The sequence below is a fragment of the Sceloporus undulatus genome, chromosome 2, assembly GCF_019175285.1.
Source record: "Sceloporus undulatus isolate JIND9_A2432 ecotype Alabama chromosome 2, SceUnd_v1.1, whole genome shotgun sequence".
NCBI classification, from domain to species: Eukaryota; Metazoa; Chordata; class Lepidosauria; order Squamata; family Phrynosomatidae; genus Sceloporus; species Sceloporus undulatus.
In genome coordinates, this window is record NC_056523.1 from 58,126,573 (window position 1) to 58,151,362 (window position 24,790).

At 40.7% G+C, this 24,790-nt stretch overlaps 1 protein-coding gene across 6 annotated transcripts in view; it reads left to right on the plus strand.

The window, feature by feature from the left end:
• Positions 1–6: 6 nt before the first annotated feature.
• Positions 7–24,790, plus strand: part of TASOR (transcription activation suppressor) — a 92,108-nt gene continuing 67,324 nt past the window's right edge. For all 6 annotated transcript variants that reach the window (XR_006102116.1, XM_042451232.1, XM_042451233.1 and 3 more), the window contains exons 1-8: positions 7–300; positions 7,257–7,402; positions 11,983–12,075; positions 18,120–18,192; positions 21,287–21,378; positions 22,277–22,435; positions 23,009–23,130; positions 24,757–24,788. Coding sequence is in view for 5 of the 6 variants with exons in the window: in XM_042451232.1 (XP_042307166.1) it covers positions 15–300; positions 7,257–7,402; positions 11,983–12,075; positions 18,120–18,192; positions 21,287–21,378; positions 22,277–22,435; positions 23,009–23,130; positions 24,757–24,788 (1,003 nt within the window). In the remaining variant the exon portion in view is untranslated. The remainder of the gene's footprint in view (positions 301–7,256; positions 7,403–11,982; positions 12,076–18,119; positions 18,193–21,286; positions 21,379–22,276; positions 22,436–23,008; positions 23,131–24,756; positions 24,789–24,790) is intronic.

Sequence of the window (24,790 nt, forward strand, 5' to 3'; positions counted from 1 at the left end):
GGTCCTTTGGAAGAATGGCGGACTCCATCGCGGCCACGGAGAAGGCGCCAGAGGCGGCGGCGGCGGCGGCTCCTCGGCGAGCCTCTGAGGAAGAAGACGACTTCGCACAAAATGGCGACCGCTGCGAGGAGGAGGAGGAGGATGATGGGGAGGAGGAAGAAGAAGAAGGGGACCGGGGCTCCCCGCGCAACGGTCCCCGCAAGGGCGCCTCCGTCTCCCCCTCTTCCTCTTCCTCGGTCCCCAGAGACCTCCCTCTGAAGAAAAACTTTCAGATCCCCAGGAAGAGCCGAGAAAAGAAAGGTGCTTCCTCCTTCCTTCCCCTTTCTTCCTCCTTTTTCGCCTTCTCACTGCATGCAAAAGGCCGAGAGAGAGAGAGAGACGGAGGAGCCCCGGTGCTCGGCTGGGAAAGGCGGCGCTTCTCCCCCCTTTTGCCTTCTTTGTAGGGAGAGGAAGAGGAACCACCAAACGCCGCGAAATGGCCGCCGCCGCCTCCTCCTCAGAGACAGAAAAGAGCCCCAGGAAACGGAGAAGATGGCGCCTCCCCGCCCGCAGCTGGGAGCGAAACGAAAGCCAGCCACGGGCCCCTTTCCCCGCCGCAGGGCTCTTCCAACGCTTCCCTTCTCTTGGAAGGGTTCTTCCCTTCTTGCGCCTCCTTCCCCGTGAAAGAAGGGAAGGGCCCGCTGGCCCTCCCTCCCTCCCTCCCTGCCTGCCTGCCTGCCGTCAGTCCCTTCGGTGGCTGGCTTCTCCCTTTCTGGCCTCAGCAGTGCTTCTTCCTTCTGCCTGGGCCATGTGCTGCTAAGGCAGGGCTCCTCAGCCTTTGGTCCCTTAGCTCTTTTGAGACTTCAACTCCCAGGATTCCTGAGCAGTGAGCCTTCCGACGGGGGCTTCTGGGAACTGAAGTCCCAAGACATCTGGAGGCCCAGAGGCTGAGAACCTTTGCCTTTGGCTGGCCTTTCTCTTAGGAGTAGTTCTCCAGGGCCCTTTTTCCCCTCGGAAGGGCCCTCCTGGCTCTTTGACATCGGAAGAGGGAGGTTGGGGCAGCCGTTCCCAGGAGTCCTGCCTTGTGATGGCCCCCCAGTTTTCATTACTCTTAGCTTAACATTAAAGCAACGCTTGCCTTGTTCTGTAGGGAGGGAGCCTAGGTACGTTGCTGGAGCTGATATATCTTTGTGTGCCTTCAAGTCATTTCTGACTTATGGCAGCTCTAAGACTGACCCATTGTGGCAAGTTTTTGTGGGTTTTTGGGCTCTCTGGCCATGTTCTAGAAGAGTTTATTCCTGACGTTTTGCCATCATCTGTGCCATTGCCTTCCCCTGAGGCCCAAGGCCAGCCGGTGGGTTTCTTGGCCAAGCTGGGCTTGAGCCCTGGTCTCCAGAGTCCTTGTCCAATGCTCAAGCCACTCTGCCACACTGGGTCTCAAAAAGATCAATCGACTGATCTAATAGGATGAGGATCTTTCGTCGTTACGTTCTGGTGCGTAAAATAGTAGTAGGTCAGGCAGAGTTTGAGCACATGGTTTGTCCAAAACCATTTGTACAGAAGAGAATTATCAAATGGAGGTAAACAAAGTGTTAAATCTATTTTGTGTTCTTACTAACCTCAGGAATATAGTAAACTTCATGACTTCTAATCAGATCAGTTATAAAAGCTGGTACTCAGCTACATGGGAGAAGCTATTCATTGCCTGTTTGTTCTCTATACCATTTACAGCGATACAGTCATTCCAGTAGTTTCCTGAAGATACAAGTAATATACATTATTGGTTGAAGCACATGGGTTAGTTTCTGGTTGAGTAAGTGTGCTTACCTCAGAATTTGTTGCTCTTTCCGACGTTTTCCCCCCATCATGCTAAAGTTAACATTTAAAAATACCAAGAAGTCTCTTGATCGTTTCATGTTATCTATTTGTAGGCCAACTATATCCTTCAGGCCTTGATGGCCAGTTGCCATGTGCTGTAATGCGTAATCGTCTCAACCCATTCTCACCTCTGCCAGCTCAGTGTTGTTGGGTTTTTTTGCATCTGCATAAGATACCTTAGAGATAGATGGGACCCAAGTCTAACATGGAATTAATTTCTGTTTCATATATTCTTTAATATACATTGCCAGAAGATAATTATTTTTGATTAATTTTGTGTGCACTGAACCATGAGGAAGCACACAATTTTGGACTTTGAAACATTTCAGATTTCGGGGTGTCTGTCAAGGGGGACTCGGTCTGTGTCCCTTTTAGAAGTAACCACATTGTTTGAAGAGATACCATTATTCAGTAAAGACGCCATTGCAAAATGGTACAAGGTCAAAAAAGAGTATGCTAATGTAAGCATAGATACTGCTTATGAAAATATAACACCTTGAAAGCAAAATAACCTCTTACAGAAACGCCTGAGGAAAGCTTTCATGGTTTTTTGTTTATGCAGTACAAGAATTATACCGTGTCTGCGTCAGGTTATGTATTAATAACCAGCTTTTTTGCTTACGCTTGTAGCTCGACTTTTCTCTGAAAAGCTCAGAGATGGCTTTTTTGTGTCATATTATCCAGGTATTGATCAGATACTGATCTATTTAGCTTCAGAATTAGAACTATCTTGGATGTCATTAGAGCACTCAAGCTGAACATTTCTTCTAATGCTAGTTCCTCTTCTCTATGAAAGGACACTATGAACTTAAGGTTTGTAGATATGCTTAGGAAAGGATTTAAAAATTAATTTAATCAGAACACTAGATGGAAAGCTTTAGTTAAATGGTGGGCATCTTCCCATACCTTATTGCTACCCTACATAGCACTAAATTCTAGTAAATAATATATGGAACATGATATGGGAACCAGAGACTAGTGGAGAGTGTGGGGTGAAGCAGACGGCCGTTAAAGAGCAGCCTCTGGCCACAATGGGGCTGGGATCACGGTGGTTGCATGGCTGCCCCCTGCAGTTCCAAGCTGTGCTAGACAGGAGTCAATTCAAATCAACTCCTTTTTAATCCGGTCCTTTGCACCGGAGTGCGACCTCAACCTGGCTTCTGGATGCTTTGGGGCCATGTGTCATCTAAATGCCACACCTCCAGAGTGGCTGGAAACCACTTTATTTGGCTCATGCGTTTAACACCTATGACTCAAAAAGAAGTTTATCCACTGATTATTTGCAGCAAGTCATAACTCCTTGGAGATAATTACTTTCAAAACATGACTAACAGGGAAACTTTGCAGTTTGTTTCAGAAAGATGAATACAGCAAGCATTCTCAACCTTTGGTCCTCCAGGTGTTCAGTATTTCAACCATCTGGCCATCATGACAAGAGGTCATGGACTTGGAAGTCTAAAACATCTCTTGGGGGGTACTAACCACTGAACTAGACAATAGCTCTTAAATGAAATGTGAGCATGTCATTGGTAGAAAGTCAAGACACTTGAGATTATTTAACACGATCATTTACTCTTCATCAAACAGGATAGCATAGTTTCATTTTCTTTTAGAGGTGTTCCCTCAAGTATTATCAGGTTTCTGGATCAAACCTCTGGTTGAGATATCCTCTTCCCCTTTAATTCTTTTCATTCTGTGCTTTCCATTTTTAAGGAATCAGCTAAATAATACACTTCCACCAGTATGTACAATAATGGTTCTTCTATAAGATGTTGCAACAAGTGTCCGGAGGTCTATTTTGTTTTTGGAATATGAACTTGAAAATGCTGTTTTTCTATAGAGAATATCATGGCTTGAACATGGCATACTGTCCAGTTTTTGTAGGATGCATCATAATGTACAGCACATACTTTTGTGTACAAAAAGGTCCAGGTTCAGTCCCTTGTTTAAAAAAAACAGTTATGCAACAGATTCATTTTACACATAAATCAAAACAATGTAACAATACAATAATTAATTCATTCAAAACATAATTAATTACTTCCTTGTCTACAGTTTTTTGGTATTTTATCATTTCCAATCTTTCTATAAAAGGCTATCTCACAGTCTTCTTTCCTACTTTCTTTAAGGTTCTCGTACCAAAACATTTTATAATTGAACTTTAAGCCACATATGAATCTACATTTAAGATTTCGTGTATACATACACATATACACCTTTTCTACGTTGTTTTAGTCCAGGTCACTATTTTTCCCATTTTTGAGTTTGATAGTCGAGAATGTTTTTCCAGTTTTCAAAGTAGTATTTTTTTAGTAGTTGTTTTGTAAACTTCTGGTCAATTTATCCATTTCTAGCATGTTGAATAACTTCACTAAGCAATTCTGTGTTGATGGATTTTTTTCTTGCTTCCACATTTGAGCATGTAAGTAGTCTAGCGGCAGATAACATATAAACTAACCCCCCCAATTTCCCCCCCCCAAGTTTTTCATCATGTTAAACAAAAAAGTTTCCTTTTTACGTTTTCTTATAAAATTACATTTGTTATTTGATGTACTTGTGCCCAATACTTCTTCGCTTTTACGTATGTCCAACAAATGTGAGAAAGCTATCCTTTTTCTTTAGAACATTTCCAGCATTTATTACTACAATTTCTATAGATCTTGCATAATTTTTCAGGTGTTAAATACAATCTAAAGTATATCTTGTAGCAATTTTCTTGTAGGTCTTGGGACAAAGTCTATCTTAATCTCCTTTCCCAAGTTAATTCCCATTTACTTAACTCAATTAACCCAAAGTTTTATGATCATTTTGTCATACTTTCTTTTACAATTTCCTCTTCTGTGAACATTTTGAAAAGACATTTATATATTTTGGACAGTATAACATTTTATTTGATAATAGTATTCTTCTGTCTCTTGAGTCAATTTCCCCTACTCCACCTTGCTTATTGTCCATTTTATATCTTTCTTTCATTGGTCTGTATAGAGGCCAGTTGCATCAGTTGCCTTTTTTTGGAAGCCGCTCCTTTTGGCCTGGTGGCTTTGGGCCAGAGTTTCTTATGTAGTGATTGTTAAAATGACAGTTTACTTTTTCTTTGTTATAAAACACAAAGATAGGCATGCCAGCCAAATCTCAAATCTGCACCCTATAATTTTAATATTTTTTATTTTTCAATAATACCCGAGCTTTTATCCATATTAAATAACAAGTATCATAATACAGTTTGAGATTTGTGAAGGCTAGGTCCCCTCTTTTTTTCGTATTCTTCAGGTATTTTAGTTTTATCCTTGTAATCTGTAAACCAATTGCCCCCAACAAGCTGGATACTCATTTTACTGACCTAGGAAAGGATGGAAGGTTGAGTCATCCTTGGAGCCCTCTGGGATCAAAGCCACAACATTGTGGCTGCACCACTCACACACCAGGGCTCCTTAAGGCTAAGGATAGTTTCAAATCCTTCCATTTTTTGAGTTATTCCTCTATTGATCCCCATGTTTTTTACAGCTATTAGCAAATAATAATTCAGAGTTCTTGCTTGTGATCAGAATGCCTAGATATTTGACCTTTTACAGTATATGCTGAACATTAAAGACAGTTTTTCCTAATTGCTCTATGTGCTTAACAATAAGTCAGCCTCATGTATAAGTCGAGAGGAATTTTGAGGTCAAAAGTATAATTAAGAGCAAGCTGCTCATGCTTACTGATTTCACTGTGGTAAGCATACTTATTCTTTGCTGGACGATGGCCATTATGTTTACTGTATGGAATTTGAGATCCAGTGAAGGATCTGTTTATTGTTTAGCCCAGGGTTGGACTGATAAAACGGTTTATTTAAATATGTAGTATTCCTCTGTAGAATACTCATTTGGAACAGATACCAGCTTTAAAAAACAAAGACCTCATGTGCAGACTGAAAACAGTAAATTTTTTTCCAAAATCTTTCCTTAATACTTGTTTAACCATGCCACTTGAAAACCTAATGCAAATTACATTCAACTCTTTGGGAAGGTGCTAGTAGTTTGGATTTCCAAAAGCTAAAAAGTTGGATAGGAGATGTTCAAATTAGTTGCCCAGAGATACCTTTCCCAAAATATTGACAGGGTATTTGACAGATATTTCCTAGAGTTTTCTTGTTGGATGATTTATTTTTTCAGTTGCCCCTCACTTTTTGCTCCGTTCCATGGCCCCAGTCCATTTTTTTGCTGCCCGAAAAAAGAGCAGCAAACAGCCGCTTCTTTTTTGCTGGAAAAAGGCCAGCTTTTCCACTCCACCATGGCAGAAAGCCAGCTTTAACGTGCTCCGGCAGCATGCAGCATATGAACGCTGCACTACCAGAGCACCCGGAAGCTGGCCCCTGTGTAACCAGGCGGGCAGCTTGAAGCTGGCTTCCGGGCATCTTGGGGGCATGTGTCATCTGCACACAGTGCCTTCAAGCAGGCTGGAAGCCAGCTTTTTATGCTGGTCTGCTCCATCCCAGACTTGAATTTGCTTACCAAATGTAAATCAAACTTGTTAAAGCAAACTGATACTCATCTGAGGACAGAGGAAATTTTTTTTCAACTGCCATTTTATTCATGATTTTGTTTTTGGGAGAAGCATACCTATGGCACTACTTTGGATTTTGTGGGCTTTAAAGTTTGTTATAACAATAGATTACTGTCACCAAGTGATTTTCAATATTTTTTTACTTCAACTGTTTATAGTCGCCTCTTTCTAACTCGTGGATCTGAGATCCGCGTCCTTGAATGTGCGTGGAGGGACGACCTCTATTATTTACATTGGTGCGCATGCGGGCGTGCCCCATTCAATTCTATGGGGCTTGAATAAGTGTGACCCTCCATTTTTGCAAGGGGGGGGAACAGATCCCCGGAAAACAAAGGGCCAACTGTAAATCTTGTCCATTATTAATTCTGGGAGTGTGTTCACATAGTGATAAACCAGAATTGCTGGTTTATTGTGCTTACTGTAAACTACCAACAAGCTTGTGTATGCCATTTGTTCAACTCTAGTTTGAATGAATGGGTAGACAAGCCAGAAATGGGAAGCTCTCTGTATGACATTAGAACCTGGTTCCTAGTGTGTTGGTCGCAAATAAGTCAGGATTCACAAACAAAAGAATAAACCCCACTCATAATGATATAGAAAGCTAACCAGTTTCTGTGTCACCAGTTAGGAGAAGCAGATCATGAGCTCCAGTTTGGACAACACACATTTCCATTTTTAATTTGTTTTACATATTTGCACAGAAAGGGATATGAAGGAGGAAAGTATCCCTGCACTTCCTGTTCATGATGAACCAGAATAATCCAGCAATTCATTATGTGTAAAATGTGGTCATTTAACAGTACAAGCAGCATACTCTTGAATGTTGAAGAAATGATCATTTTCTTTCTCTGCAGCTCTTTTCCAGCCGCTAGCAAAAGAATCTCGTGAATTTGAAGATGTTGTGAACATTTTGCATTCGTCATATTTGGAAATCCATTCAAAGGACAATTTCATCTACAAACAAGCTAGTTTGATTCATAATGAACTTTTTGAAAAAGAAGTGAGTAACATTATTTATGTACAACAATAAAATATTAAAATAAAATATCTAAATGCATAAAACCAGTAAAAGTTGAGTATCCTTTATCCAGAATTCCAACATACAAAGTACTGCAAAATCTAAAGCTTTCTGATTTACAACACAAGTAGTTTAGTCTGTTCATGTATTGTAGGCTGGAGAGATATGTGAGAATGTGAAATGGAAATAATCCACACCTTCTGCCGTTTCAGTCTTTAACATCATCATGCTTCATTATGTACAGTGGTACCTCGGGTTACGAAATTAATTCGTTCCGCGGCTAATTTCGTAACCCGAAAAACCTTCGTAACCTGAATTGCCATAGGCGCTAATGGAAAAAAATAGCTCTCTGCTGCCCTCCGGTGGCGAAATAGCGCCGAGGTTTTTTCGTAACCCGAAAAAACCTTCGTAAGCCGAAACAATAAATCCCTATGGGATTTTTTCGTATCCCGAAAAATTCGTAAGCTGGGTAATTCGTATCCCGGGGTACCACTGTATATGGAAATATTGGTATTTCAAAATATGGAGCACTTCTGGTCTCAAACATTTTGGATAAGAGATACTCAACCTATATTTCCTTGCCTTAGGGCCGAAACAGACAGCCCGGTAAAGCTGGCTTCTGGCCAACTTGAACGTGTGGTATTTAGACATGACACCACCCCCCCAGCCCTGCCAAAAAGTTGGCTCCAGCAGCAAAGGGGCAGCTTTTTTTCTGCCCCATATCAGAGCCGAGTTTTTTGGAGGTGGAAGCTGGCCGGATTGGGGCCGTGACCCCACCCTGCTTTCTGAGTCTCTTTTGGCCCTTAGTTATATTCTATCCACTTGATGCCTATAAGATTGTGTAGAAATTTATTAATTGAAAATGCACTGATTGTTTAATTTGCAAGTGCCCGTTGATTCAATCAAATTGGCCATGTGATGTTCAAGAACATGAAAAATATCTTCAATGGTTAATCCAGTTGTTACTGTATCACTGCCTTATTTTCTTTACTGTATGTGTTGAAGCATGCTTGACACTGAAGAAATGGAAGTCTTCAAAAGAGGAATAGTACAGTGGTTCCTCGGGATACGAAATACCCAGGTTACGAAATTTCCGGGATACGAAAAAATCCCATAGGAAATAATTGTTCCGGGTTACGAATGTTTTTTCGGGTTACGAAAAATTTTTTGGTGCTTTTCGGCGCTATTTCACACGAAATCGCGGCTTTTCCCCATTAGCGCCTATGGGTTTTTCGGCTTACGAAGCCTTTCGGGTTACGAAAGCGGCCACGGAACGAATTAATTTCGTAACCCGAGGCACCACTGTACTCTGTGAAATCGAAGGCTTTCACCACCATAGTTTTCTGTGGTTTTTCCGGGTTATGTGGTTGTGTTTTGGAAGAATTAATTCCTGATGTTTCGCTTGCATTTGTGGCAGAGAATGCTGGCATGGAAGTATGTGGGGTATATATACTTGTGTGACTCTTGGTTGGGAATAAGTAATTTACATGTTAATCTGTGTGTTGGTCTGTTGTTGAATGGCAAGCCCTCAGGGTGGGAGGATATGCGAGAAGATTACCATTCTTGGATGTCCTGGTCATCTGCAAACTGAACCAACAATTAGACCACACGGTAAACAGAAAACCTATACACACGTACAGATACGTACACAAGAACTCTAACCATCACCTGGGACAAGAAAAGCACAGTAAAAACACTGGTAGACTGGGCAAAAAGGATCTGTCAACCCCACTTCCTGAAAGATGAATTGAAGCATCTTAACTGGGCTCTGCAGGCTAATGGTTACTCCAGTCAGATATCAGAAGAGCTGCCATACTCAGAAAAAATCCACAAGAGTGAAGCCAAACAACCACCGAAAGGGAAGGTTTTTTTAAAACCATATATCAAAGGCGTAATGGAAAGACTAGGGAAACTGATGAGGAAACACAACCTTCAAATGATCTACAGACCAGACTGACCAAGAAAATCTATCAAATGCTGTGCTCAGTGAAGGTCAAGAGAGACCCCTCTCATGGCCGCAGGAGTTTACCACATACTGTGCAGATGTGGGCAGGTCTACATAGGGACCACTAAATGCAGTCAAAGAACACGAGAGACACTGTAGGCTGAGCTGGCCAGCAGTAGAACATGTCATAAACCAACATGGGCATAGAATGCTATTTGAAAACACTGAAATTTTAGACCATGCCAGCAACTACCAGGTCAGAATGCACAGGGAGGCCATTGAAGTTCACAAACACCTGGACAACTTCAACAAGAAAGAAGATATGCTGAAAGTAAACAAAGTTTGTTTACCAATCTTGAACCCCAAAATGAAGATTCAGTATATGCAAATGAATACCACCCAGCATCAAGGGGTTTCTATGCAGAGAATGGATTGTTAATTAAATAGACACATATCCTCCTGCATATCCTCCCACCCTGAGACATTGCTATTCAACAAACCAACAGACAAATTAACATGTAAAACACTTCCCCCAATCAAGGGCCACACAAGTCCATATACTAACATGCCCCCACCCTCTGAAGATGCCAGCCACTGATGCAGGCAAAACGTCAGGAGTAAATTATCCCAGAATGTGGCCACATAGCCCAGAAAACCCACAGAAAACTAGGAATAGTACTCTTTCTCTTGATCTTTTGTATTTGTTTTTATGTATGTGTAAATAAATTTTGCATTTGTCAAAAGTTGTAACAAAATTAAACTTTGTAAGATACAATATTCCATGTCCTATTCTCAATGTAGGAACTAAAAGGACACAAACTCTAGTTATGACAAGTTTAGTCTTGATGTTTTGAAAACATGCGGATAATGCTTAGGATTGTCAGAAAGGCCAAAGAGGAGTGCTTGGTTGGTTGACATTTATTCCGTTATTCATTTGTACAATTGCAAGTAATCATTCTTTACATTGCCCTCATTAGAGTGGGTACAAAATTTAAGCTGAGTGCTCAAGAGAAGTCCTTTCCTCTTTCATCTTCCCTCAAAAGCCTCATATTTTATGGGCTGAAACAAAGTACCCTCTCTCCCATGAAAAGCCTCAACAGGGGATCTTCTTGAATGTTATAGGCTGTAGCATGGGGAGATGCCCCAAATTGAACTGAGGGATCACTGTGAGCCTACCTTGCTTGTGTGTGGCATATTCCATTTGGATGCAATCCCACCCCTGCAGATTAACAACTACTGCAGTTTGAGAGGATCTCCAGTGTCCAGAGGATCGTTATGTCAGGAAATGAGAGGACATGGCTTGATTTCTATCCTGCCTTTTAGACTTTAAAAGACCTTTTAAAATAAAATAGTTTGCATCCATCATCTTATATAAAATGGCTTTAAAATGTAACAGACATCTCTTAACAGGAGACTTGTACAAGCTTGGGATTCAGCCTATTTGGAAAGGGTGGAGAAAAATGCAGTCAACTCCAGTCCTTGTTTGGGATGTTTTTGGTTAGCTCCTTGAGTCTTTAACATAGCTAAAAAAGAATGCAATGAATTATATAATGAGAAAATACTTTATGTAATCAATGAACACGTTAATAACTTATTCTGGTCACAAAATTGCCCTCTTATAAGTGCTCCCTTTATTTCTGCAGAACTCACATTTTTAAAAGCAAGGAATATATCTAGTCTTTAGATTGTAATGTACAATAGTGTGTGTGTGTGTGTGTGTTTGAGAGTTCACTATTTTAAAATGGCCTGGGAATTAGATCTGGGAATAACAATCTCAGAAAAAGATTGAAATAATATGTGGTCATTACCCCTTTTTAAATCCTGGTCTGCCTTAATTAAAATGTTTTTTAAATTGCCATAAATGGTATATTTCCCCCTTAGATTGACAAGGTTAGGGAACAGTGCATCACCAAAATGTTGGAGAGGGTGTGAGGTCATTGAAATGTCTATCCATATTCGGTTAGATTGCTCCAACATAAAGTCATTGTGGTTTAATATTTTAAAACAAATTGTGTTAATTACTAGGCCAGATATAAAATATTACCTTATTGTTATTTATCTATTCAAAAGGAAATAGACATTTGAAACATAAATGTATATGCAAAGGGATCTTGCAGCACCTTTGAGAGTAGGTGAAAGAAAGAAGCTGGTAGATTGAATTTTCATACACTTAAATCTACTTCCTCAGATGCATGGTGACTCAAAATAGAAATGTAGTTGCTTGACTCATTACTACTCCTGAAATTGAAATCACTAGTTGTTGGAAAACTAGAAATGTTTCCTTTAGATGTCTAGTGGAAGAGAATATGGGATATATGATATTTAGAGAAATTGTGAGATAATATAAGGAACTAGTAAGTGACTAATAAGTCATGATCCTTTTGTTGAAAAATGGCTTCCATGAATACAACATCATGAATCTCAATCCCATCTTAGTCTGTTCAGATATTATGATAATTAACTCTTAGGATAAGAAAAACAAATCATTTGGAAGTGGCCCAGTTCCCTGAAATAAAAATCATCACGATACAGATTTTATTGTTGTAATATATTAGATGATTTTATTCACTGAGTATACCCTTATATGTTTAAAAATAAACCTTTTGTTACTTGAAAGTTCATAGAGAAACGAAGAGAGTTGAAACGTGATGGCCGATCAGAAAAAGAGCTAGCTGAGACTTATGCATTTCTGAAGGTCGACCGTGAATTGGTGAGACTCTTATTTTTATGGAATAATTATTAATGTTATATTGATTGATTGATTGATTGATTGAAAGTTTATTTCTATACCGCCGTTCCTACGATCACGGCGGTTTACAAACATTACAAATATAATACAATACAGATTAAAAGAAACAAACATCCCAATAAAACACCCCGATTAAAACCAGCATAACTATTAAAATCCATATAGAATCAATCAGAATTACTAAAGAGTTAAAAATCCAATGCGATACAGAACAACAATACTACACACAGTTCATGGGGGAAACAGTCAGGACATGTGGGAGAAAGCTTGACGGAATAAATGAGTCTTCAGGTTCTTCTTGAACGACTCCAGGGAGGGGGCTGAGCGGAGCTCTTCAGGGAGGGCGTTCCAAGATTGCGGGGCTACCACAGAAAATGCCCTTTGCGCAGTTGATACATATTTTGTCTTGGGAACGCTCAAAAGATTTTTCCCCCCTGACCTGAGTGTGCGGGGCGGATTGTATGGGGAGACGCGGTCCTCCAAGTACTCTGGGCCCAAGCCATTTAGGGCTTTATAGGTAACGACCAACACCTTGTATTGGGCCCGGAAGCGGATTGGAAGCCAATGCAGGTCTTTCAGTATCGGTGTTATGTGGCTGGCCCTGGAGCTACCAGTGACCAGCCTAGCAGCCATATTTTGAACCAACTGCAGCTTCCGAGCTTGGTACAAGGGTTGCCCCATGTAGAGCGTGTTACAGAAATCAAGTCGAGAGGTTACCAGTGCATGCACCACTGTTTCAAGGTCCCCCCGGTCGAGGTAGGGACGCAGCTGGCGTATCAGCCGAAGCTGATAACAGGTGCTCCTAACTGTTGCATCCACCTGAGAAGTCAGGTGAAGTGACGAGTCAAGGAGCACCCCCAAACTGCGAACTGAGTCCTTTACGGGGAGCGTGACCCCGTTCAGGACTGGTGGACAAACCTCCTTCCCAGGACCAGGAGAACCTATCACAAGTACTTCCGTTTTCTCTGGATTCAGGCTGAGTCTGTTTTCCCTCATCCAGCCCATTACCGACTCCAGACAGGCATTGAGCGGAGAGATGCCATCCCTAGTCACTGCATCAGTTGGAGACACAGAGAAGACTATTTGGGTGTCATCAGCGTACTGATAACACCGCGCCCCGTGTCTCCGGATGATCTCTCCCAGCGGCTTCATGTAAATGTTAAATAGCATAGGGGACAAAATCGCTCCCTGAGGGACCCCAGATGTAAGGGCCCTCTTATCGGAGCGACAGTCCCCCAGCTCCACCATCTGGAATCTACCCGAGAGGTAGGAACGGAACCACTGCAAAGCAGTGCCCCCCGATACCCAACTCTCCCAGGCGATCCAGAAGGATACCATGGTCGATGGTATCGAAGGCCACGGAGATGTCCAAGAGCACTAACAGGGACACGCTACCCCTGTCCATGCCCAGACGGAGATCATCGACTAAGGCGACCATGGCAGTCTCAACCCCATAGCCTGCCCGGAAGCCGGTTTGAAATGGATCTAGATAATCCGTATCCTCCAAGACCCTCTGCAGCTGGGAGGCAACCGCCCTCTCGATCACCTTCCCTAAAAATGGCAGCAGTGACACAGGCCGATAATTGTTTCGAATTAGGGGGTCAAGGGAGGGCTTCTTTAATAAAGGTTTTACGATTATTAAGGTAGTTGCACCTTTTCTCAGACCATGTGGTAACAAAGAAAGACATACCATATATCCTCGTGTAGAAGTCAACCTCGTATAGGTCAGGGGAAGGTTTTAGGGTCCAAATTTTGTATTTTGATATGACCGGTGAATAAGTCAAAGGTACTACTTAGGGTCATGTGACAAAAGATGTACATGACAAAGTTCCCTCCCACACACACACATATACATGCAGTCTCCCTGGGAAAGCAGGAACACATGTATACACACATACATATCTTGCAAAGGCAACTGGCTCTTTCCCGTTCCCTGGGAAAGCTTGGCTGAGCAGTAGCTGCTGAGGTAAGGAGAATGGGGTAGTGGGCGGCGCTTCTTTCTGAGCAGTATTACTGTATTGATGCTTACATAAGTTGACCCAGGATTGTGGGGTCAGTTTTTTGGCATAAATTTTTTGACTTATAGATGAGTATATATGGTAGTTGTCATTGGTTGAGGAAGGCTACTGGCTCTGATAACTCTTCTGACGTGTGGCTTCATGGTGGGTGCACAAAACCAAGAAGTTCTGGGAAGCCTGGGTTGGACAATAACCAGCATCTGTGATTTTTTCAAGACCTTGGGCTTTGAGGATGTACCCAGAGGTGAGAACATGGAGAGATTTGGCTGCTTGATATGAATGGCCTTCTCACAACAGTGCTGATGATTTTGTCTTTGTTCCTTTACACTTGCTATGCCTGTGATACTCTGTCAATATGCTGGTGCATCTGCACTGGCATAATGCATCAATTGAATTCCAGCCCTTTTTTTAACAGAGTCAAAGTTTGTGTGTGTTTGTGGATGTGGGAAGAAGAAATCATTTTGGCTCACATGCTTGTGGTTGAATCGAACCCGAACCTTTATTTATTTATTTATTTATTTATTTATGGTATTTATACTCCACCCTTCAGCCCTGATGTGATCTAGATCTTAGATTGAACCGTATAGTGAATCCACATCTCTGCTTGTTTTCCATTCATAGCAATAGTTGAGAGATTAACCCTTAAGGGCTGGAATTATACAGGGAATTTATTTTGAAGACTTGCTTCTTTGTGGAGAAAAGTGCTGCTATGTATAGTTGAGCTATGTAGAATGTATGCAAAACTTGAGCATATGACATCTCTTTATGGAAACGAAGTACATGATCAGGTGCTTAGTATGCATTTTCTTTTTGGAAAGGTTGGAAATAGTTTTGCCAAAAACATACTATTGAAAGAGACATCAATTGTATTTTCCTTTAAATATTTCAGCATAATTGTACAAAACAGCTTTTTGATGTTCCTTCTAGAAGTAAACTCTAAGCAACTAGATCAGTTCTGCCTTACACTGCTTTTTCAATTGAACAGATAGGTCCCAGTTGCCAAACAATTTTTTAAAAAAATTTCTGTGCTAATTTTGAGGGGAAAGTGCTGCTATGTGTAGTTGAGCTATGTAGAATGCATGCAAAAATTGAATTTTGAATTTGAATACATTTTTGCTCTTTTAGTAGGCTAAATATTGTCTGCTGTGTAAAGAGTCAAACATAGGGGACTCATAGATCCTGGTGGCTAAACCAAATATTGTGATTACAAGTAACAAGGGCCCATTGTAGAATTCCCTGTCTGCACACTTCCATGTTCTTCCCCTGCTGCCATCAATGTTGCTTCCCTTTGGGGGAGGAGAGAGAACAGGGAGGCCTCAGAGGAAGAGAAGCAGAGGCAGGTACAGCTCCACTATGCTTAGCCCAGAAACAGAAGGGCCCTCCCAACTGCCATCACCATGGTCTCAGAGGGAGAGAAGAAGAAGCAGGCACTGCTTCAGAAGAAGAGCCCTCCCTCCATTCTAACTGCCATCACCCTGGCCTCGGAGGGTGAGAGAGAGAAGAAAAGGCAGTTTCTGCCAGACATCATCCTCTTCTATACTGCCATCCCTTTTCCTTGTGTGTTGTGCCTTTAAATTGTAATCCTGGGGGCAGGGAATGATCTAATTACCAATTTGTATGCTGCTCTAAGATTATTTCTGAAGAGCAGGGTATAAATGCAACAAATAAATAAATAAATAATAAAAATAAATATTCTCTCGTTTTGCCTGAGTACACTGCTAGTGGACTCATAAGAAGACCCATCTCTGCCTTCCTCCTATAGCTCAAATATGAGCAAGGAAGATTGAAGCATGTCAACTTCCTCTACATTTGAGTCTACTAGCTTTCTTGGGTATGAAGACCTCAGCAAGAATAAAGACATGTTCCTGTTCCTACATCTTCTCCCACTAATTCAGTGGTTCTCAAGTTTTAGTCCTCTGTTTTGCACTTCAGATTCCAAGAGTATCAGCCAGCTTGGCCAACGGTAAAGAATTATGGGAGTTGAGGTCCAGGGGCTGGGAACCAATGTTGTAATTGAAAATGCTCCAAAAGCATGTGGTAGATGCCGAGAAAAGTAAACAAAGGGCTGCCTTTCCACTCCAGCAGAGAGTCAGAGGGAGACTGTGAAGTACTGTCCAGTTCTTCTGCTTGATCCTAGCAAAAGTGAGGTAGTAGGCAAACTCTTAATGTAAGCATAGATATCCTGACATTTGTGCTCCCTGAGCATTTGGGATGATGGAAATATTGTATGCCTTTACTTACAGTGGGGCAAAAAAGTATTTAGCCAGCTGCCAATTGTGCATGTTCTCCCACTTAAAAAGATGAGAGGGGCCTGTAATTGACATCATAGGTAGACCTCAACTGTGAGAGACAAAATGAGAAAACAAATCCAGACAATTACTTTGTCTTGATTTGGAAAGAATTTATTTGCACATTATGGTGGAAAATAAGTATTTGGTCAATATCAAAAGTTCATCTCAATACTTTCTTATACTGTATATCCTTTGTTGGCCATGTTGGCCATGACAGAGGTCAAACATTTCCTGTAAGTCTTCACAAGGTTGGCACACACTGTTGCTGGTATGTTGGCCCATTCCTCCATGCAGATCTCCTCTAGAGTAGTGATATTTTGGGGCTGTTGCTGGACAACACGGACTTTCAACTCTCTTCTAAGGTTTTCTATGGGGTTGAGATCTGGAGACTGGCTAGGCCACTCCAAGACCTTGAAACGCATCTTACAAAGCCACTCCTTCATTGCCCGGGCGGTGTGCTTGGGATCATTGTCATGCTGAAAGTCCTACCCACGTTTCATCTTCAATGCCCTTGCTGATGGAAGGAAGTTTGCACTCAAAATCTCACAAGACATGGCCCCATTCATTCTTTCCTGTACACGGATCAGTTGTCCTGGTCCCTTTGCAGAGAAACAGCCCCAAAGCATGATGTTGCCACCCCCGTGCTTCACAGTAGCTATGGTGTTCTTTGGATGCATCTCGGCATTCTCTCTTCTCCAAACACGACAAGTTGTGCTTCTACCAAACAGTTCTACTTTGGTTTCATCTGACCATATGACATTCTCCCAATCCTCTTCTGGATCATCCACATGCTCTCTAGCAAACTTCAGATGTCCCTGGACATGTTCTGGCTTAAGCAGGGGGACACGTCTGGCACTGCAGTATCTGAGTCCCTGGCGGCTCAGTGTGTTACTGATGGTAGCCTTTGTTATGTTGGTCCCAGCTTTCCGCAGGTCATTCACTAGGTCCCCTGTGTGGTTCTGGGATGTTTGTGATCATTTTGACCCCATGGGGTGAGATCTTGCGTGGAGCCCCAGATCGAGGGCGTTGATCAGTGGTCTTGTATGTCTTCCATTTTCAATTATTGCTCCCACAGTTGATTTCTTCACACCAAGCTGCTCGCCTATTGCAGATTCAGTCTTCCCAGCCTGGTGCAGGTCTACAATGTTGTTTCTGGTGTCCTTCAACAGCTCTTTGGTCTTCACCATAACGGAGTTTGGAGTGTGACTGTTTGAGGTTGTGGACAGGGGTCTTTTATACTGATAAAGGGTTCAAACGGGTGTCATTAATACAGGTAATGAGACAAAGGAGCCTCTTAAAGAAGAAGTTACAGGTCTGTGAGAGTCAGAAATCTTGCTTGTTTGACAGTGACCAAATACTTATTTTCCACCATAATTTGCAAATAAATTCTTTCCAAATCAAGACAAAGTGATTGCCTGGATTTGTTTTCTCATTTTGTCTCTCATAGTTGAGGTCTACTATGATGTCAATTACAGGCCCCTCTCTAATTTTTTTAAGTGGGAGAACGTGTACAATTGGTGGCTGACTAAATACTTTTTTGCCCCACTGTAAGTGCTGTGAATCCATTACTAAAATTCCACTGCTGCAAATACAATGCATTATAAGATCAACATTTAGTTGAAATTAAATGCTGTGTGGTATCTAATGTCATCTGTGTCTATTGTCAGTGGATATTAAACTATATTTTTAATTGTAGGTGCAAAACATATGTGAAAATGGTTTGCAAGTGGGTCATTCCAAAATAACAGTCCTTGGCAGCCCTTCTCGAGGTAATTATCCAGTTTATTATCAATACATTTGCAGCTTACAGAATTCTAGGGGTCTTATGGAAGAGTTTTTATTCATTATTTCTAATCAGTAGGAGTTTTGTTCTTTCTGTTCTCTTTTTTTTAATTAAATTTTATTTCTTACCAAAAAAAGGCAGAAAACAATAACAAATACAAACAAAAACATGCTAATATATAGATCTTTAAAAACCAACTTCAAAGATTCAGGGTCACATGGGATGTAAAAGGGCAACATTACATAAAAACAGGGATGGACTCAGAACACAGAGATACCTTCTTTGCACCAGTTCAGTCATCGAAAGGGAATAAATATTACAAAGGAATACTCACTTCTGCTCCAATATTGTTGAGATAAGATATAAGTGGGGGCCATCGTTCCCCAAAAGGCAGAGGAAGATTCCACCCCAGCAACCTTTTAGATTGATCAGTGAGCTTTTCCATAAACCAAAAATTCCAAAATCGAGACCACCAATCAGTCATATTGACCTTTCCAGTTTTCCAACCCCTGGCAGTTTCAGTCCTGGCCAATGCCAGCAAAAATGCAATAATATCTTTATTGTGTAAAGTCTTGTTTTCATTAATAAACATTGAAAGCAGTAAAAGTTCTGGAAAGGGACAATTTTTTGATCAGTGATTTCTGAAACTAAGTTAACTACTGAATGCCAAAATCATAGAATCGTAGAGTTGGAAGAGACCGCAAGGGTCATCCAGTCCACCCCCCTGCAAATACGCTTGGACAATCGTACCACATGTGCAGGATTATCACTTCTTTCTGTTCTTAAGCAAAGTGAAATGGACAGGAAAGTGAAATGTGCAAATCTACAGCGCTATATAAATAAATAAATAATAACAATAACAGGGTGCATACCTGTAACTGTAGCTCTTCAAGTGGTCATCTGTGCACTTAACACAAATGGGTTATCCTGCACCTGCACAGTGGACTGTTCAGAACCTACTAGAATCTAGTAGAAGTAGCCCTACCCATCCCCAGGTACCTTAGATAAGGGGCTTCCTACCGAAGCCTCCAGTTCCATGGATGCCAATGCAGCAATTCATAGGACCAGCAAGTCACGATAAGGGAAGGACAGATGGGATTGTGTGAGTACACAGAACTCAAAGAGCTATGGTTACAGGTGTGTGACCTGACTTCCTTCTTTGTTGTCTCTGTGCCTCACAAAGATGGGAAACTACTATGCTACACACAACAAGGAGATGGGAGTGTCATTGCAAAAAGTGAAAAATTTAGTGAGCATTAAGTAAAATCCAAAGCATGAAACATGAGCATCATGCCTCCCACCCATACAAGGCAACAATGGTCTAGAAGCAGTTTCAAGGAACAGAACCGTCCTGAAACATGAAAACACAGTACAGAAGTTAACCATCCTGAAACATGAAAACACAGTACAGAAGTCAAAAATACATGTCACAATGAGTCCCACTAGTCTATTTTCCTATTGTAGTAGCCCCATAGGTTTTGTCATCCTCCCACTGCCACCAAATTATGTGACAAGAACCACCAAAATGGCTTATTTTCTCCTTTTAGAATTTACTTTCAGATGGTACCTAGTAGCATGGTTACTTATTTTAGACCCAGACAAACTTATACATAATTAACAATAAAACTTTATTTAAAAAACAGTTTAACAGTGTTTCACTTGTTCAGTTGGTACATTCGCTTGTTAGTGTTTTACTTTGTTGCACTAAGTTCTACGCATACATACATACATACTTTATTGCTTTTTGGCCAATGGCCATTGCAAAATGAAGATAATAAAACAATACACATAAAAATTCCGTAAAAACAAAATACAACAAATTGTATCAGATAACAAAAGTTTAACATTAACAATTGTGGACAGCTTACATAACATGAATATGTTAAAATTCACAGTTGGATCCTTTTGGATCAAGTTATCCCCATTACAGGGAACAGCAATCTCTGCTATGTATTTCTTTCTAGTCTTTTTAGCAGCAAGAGCAAACAGTGCTACGTGCTAGGTCACATTTATCTGTGTCCATGAGGAGGTAAAGTACTTTTTCTTGAGAGTTTGAAAAGATTTTATTAGTAGTTAAGGGTAAAATAAAACGCTCCCTAGGATCTTTATACAAAGGGCAACAGGATAAATAATGTACTAAATCCTCTGGATATGGGCAGCCAACAATACATCTCCGTTCGTTTTTCGGAACCTTTTTAAGCCTTCCATCTTTTCAGCTGAATCAAACATGTTAAGCCTCAGTTCTGTGAAAGCTCTACGCAACTGGGCAAAAGTATGGCCTGTTACAGACTGCCAAAATAAAGCTGCTTCGGGTCTCTTTGGAGGTATGCTGTTTAAATGATGCATGGGTCCTAAGAGTCCGGAGGTCATGCCAAAGCCACACTCCATTCCTAAGCACTGGAGTGCAGCTTTGGTGCAGCTTCCGGATTCTTAGGATGCATGCATCATTTAAACAGCATACCTCCAAAGAGACCCGAAGCAGCTTTATTTTGGCAGTCTGTAACAGGCCTAAGATTGTCAAAATAATCCAGATGATCACAAAATTGTCTGAGGCTATAATATAAAGGGGCACATGGAGATTCATGGACAGTATGTAAATCTGCAAGGGTAATAACTTCTGATATTGTATTATTTATTTTTACCTTCCTTGCAGGATAATCTAACCCTGCCAGTTCACTCATTGAAAGCCCATACTTAGTAATAAATTGGGCTGCCCCATCAACCCAATTATTTACAGGTAATCCATTATTAGGTTCCTAAAGGCATTTTTTGGTAATCTAGAGGTTGGCATCTCTTGGATCTTAAACCAATAACATAAGATCCTTTTAGCTGTTTGGCTTTCTAAAGTTGGAACAGAGGTTTTGAGACGAATCATAGCAGTTAGAATGTCCCTAGGAAATCCTAGTAATGCCCTTAAAAAATAATTCTGAGGCACTTCCAGACCTTCTGGAAAGTTTGTGGGACACAATGGCTCAGATTTTATTTTTACCACTATTGCTTCTAGTATTTCTTGTACATCATTAGAAAATATTCTTACATGTCCATTCTACTGTTGATGTTTGTTCTCTGTGCATTTGCAGGTGTATATCTTTCTAGGTATGCTGATTTGTTGCAAGCTAATCCTCTGGAAGGTAAAGCAACTGGAGATATTATTATATTTAAAATAATAAAGGTAAGTTTAGGTTCATTCCCAGTACACAAAGGATAACTTGGTTATGCTTTTCATGAATCTCTGCAAGAATATAATTTCTTTTTATTATAGTAATCCATTCATATGGTGCACTTTTCTGTACAGATCAGCCTTTTCCTATATAAATCAAATTGCAATATGTTACAGTTTACTAATGAGTGAATATGCATAATTTCTGTATGATAAGTGACTTATATAGGCAGAGATCCTAGAATTGAAAAGAGCAGCTGTGTTGTGTAAGTAAATAAAACAACAGGACCACAAATATGTTATAGATGATAGTATAGCTTTTAAATTGGCTAAAACTTTCTGTCATGCTTGCTATCATAAAAATTTGTAATTAGGGTGGAGTGAAAACAGAAAGATCCTAAAACTGGGCTATCTGTTAGATCTGTATTAAACCTAAGTCTCAAGATGGAGATTGCTGGCTGGAAGAGTCAGGTTTAAATGTGATATCAGATTGCACCTTGTGGCATGTAGGAACATTTGCCTTTGTAAAACTCTGTATCCAAAGATATGTTTGTGTGATTTGTCTGTTGTCCTTTTGGAGGATGGAGCCATCAGTGGCTGCTAATTAGGGTGACTACCAATAATCTCTGGAATAAAATACAATATGCCTCTGTTTATGAGTTCCTGGAGAACACAAGTAATGCTTTGCTGATGAGCTTTCCATAGGCAACTGAGTGGCTGCTCTGTGAAAAGAATGTTGGACTGTATTGGCCTTCAATCCGAACCGGCATGGCTCTTGCATTCTTAAATCCATAATTTTGACCAGATTGGTACAGGTCCAACAATTAACATTGGATCCTATCTTAATTTCATTGTAGATGCAGTGAGTTGTACCTTTCACCATTCACATTATCATTTTTTGACCTTTTAGGGGAGAACGAAAACTATATATGATAATCTGGCAGGAAATCCAATGGATTCAACGGTTAAAAGTGCATTAGACCCTACACCGAAGTATGAGTGCCACATTTCAAAGAATGCAAACAGAGTTACTTCAGTCTTAAATTATAGAGCATTTGAACGCACGCAGGTATGAGAGTGACAGTTATGTTAATACGTTTACATACAATTGTTAATATAGTTCAGTCAACTTTGAAGAGTCTGTATAATAGTCAAAACGTAGCCCTTCCCAGCCTAATGAGGTTTGTTGCTGAAAACTACTTGATGTGGAGAATATTATAAAAATGTATAATTTGAGAACTTGTTTTTGTAGAGATTTGTCTTGAATGTTGATGCAGACAGATGCTAAATGTTTAGTATAACTACCATTACAGTGTAATTTCAGTAGTCAAATAGGGAGTTTGAGACTATATATGTGTGTGCCTTCACACCTGTTGGCTTATGGTGACCCCATGAATTTTATAGAGTTGTCTTAGGCAAGGAATACTTACGAGGTGGTTTGCCAATTCCTTCCTCTGCAAAACATCCTGCAGCACCTAATACTCATTGCAGGTCTTACGTCCAATACTAACCAGGCCTGACACTCCATATCTTCCAAGTTCTGATGAGATCTGGTACTGTTAGTATATTTATAAACTTAGTAAACAACTGGTGATGTAGTTATCTGCATAGTCAAGTTGATTTATCATTAATTTGTTTACAGTATTATTTTTATGAATACGGCTTTGATGAGATCAGACAAAGACCAAGACATGTATGTCCGTATGCTGTTGTATCATTTTCTTGCAAGGGTGAAAAGGTACAGAACTATTTGTCCCAAACAAGGTAAGTTACAGGTTGACTTTTTAAAAAGTAGTATTTAATGTGCTTGACTTGTTAACATATCAGTTTACTGTTATTTCCTGATCATCATGTTTCATGCATAGTTCCAGTTTCTGATGAAGAATTCAGAATGTAAGTCTGTTCTAGATAATACGAGTAAACAAGTTTTGTTTTTTATAAATACATTGGCGTAATACACATTTAGCCAAAAAGGTTCCCAAAACATGTCCTAGGTTCTATAGCAAGAAAGATTTTACCTTCAAAATTTATATTGTATGCAAAACAATAAGAACCAAACTCAATCATGAGTTTTGAAAAGGTTACATAGGCAGGTTATAGACCACTGAAAAGCGGTGGTCTGGCTCCGCCGCTGCTTGCAGTGTCCGGGAGCTGCAGCCTTTAAACGGCGCGGCTCCCGGACGCTGCAGAGAAGGAACGCGGAAATCGCGCTCCTTCTCAGGCCCCGGAAGAGGCGCCGCGAGTGCCAAAGGGCGCACTCGCGGCGTCACTTCCGGTGCGCCACGTGCGGACGCAGAGCGTCCGTTACGTCATAATGGCGGCGCCCGTATGAACAAGGCGCCGCCATTTAGTACGGACTGAGTCCGTGATAGGGCAAGGGGTGTCTAGAAGAGATGCCCCTTTTCCAAACTGGGACGTCCTCAGGACGTCCCTAATGGTGGTTTGTAACCTGCCACAGTTTACATAAGGGCACGCTTGAGTAGAAGTGTTTCGAAGGCAGTCTAATGAAACTCGTGGAAAATCAAGGACATAAGAAGCCTGATGGAGCTGGTCTCAGGGCAGATAATGGTAGAGAAGAGTTAGTTTGGTCCGTATTTTGGAAAAAAGAAAAACTGGGAGGTGATGCCCTAAACCAAGAAGCAAATGGAAAAAACACAGAGTTTAGGGGAAAATGAAGCTAAAAAAACTATAATTTTATTGGAACAATATGTTAAAAACTAAACCAGAACTAAAACCAGCTGTGAGGCTTATTCTGGCCTATAAGCCACACTCTGAAAGTTAATAAGCAGAACTGGGCTTGGAAATTGCAGTTTCCAAGCCCAGTTCTGCTTATTAACTTTCAGAGTTAATGATCAAAATCTTGTGAGTGAACTGGATTTGCACTTTTCCCACAGTTATGCAGCAGTGGTGGGGGAAGGCAGACAGAAACCTTCAGCATTGAATATGCCAACACCTTAGTTCTTTCATTTAATTTCAGCGTTTTCACACTCCCCCCTTTGCTGAGGTAACCACTGTGACAGAGTTCACCAACAGGATTCTGGACTTTCTGTACTAGGACATAATCCACTTCTTGGCATAACTGGAATGTAAAAATATCTTCTGAATCTAAAGTTTATCAGCAAAGTATATCACAGAATGTGTTCAGTACATTTTTACAGTTCTGGTGAATACAGCCATTTACTTAAGAAACCCCATATTCTGCACAAGTAATGTTAATTTATTGTATAACTGTATAAATTGTGTCTAAGCATTGTTACTTTAAAAGGGCAAACATTTATAATAGAGGTATTTAGGTGTATGACAGTTCATTAATCGATCAGAGGGGGAAGTTTTGTATAGGGAGTACTGTTTATAGGCTTTTGATTTTAACTTTGTTTATTTTGCTTGTAGAACAAAGACTTCTAATATGGATAAGAGCACTGGT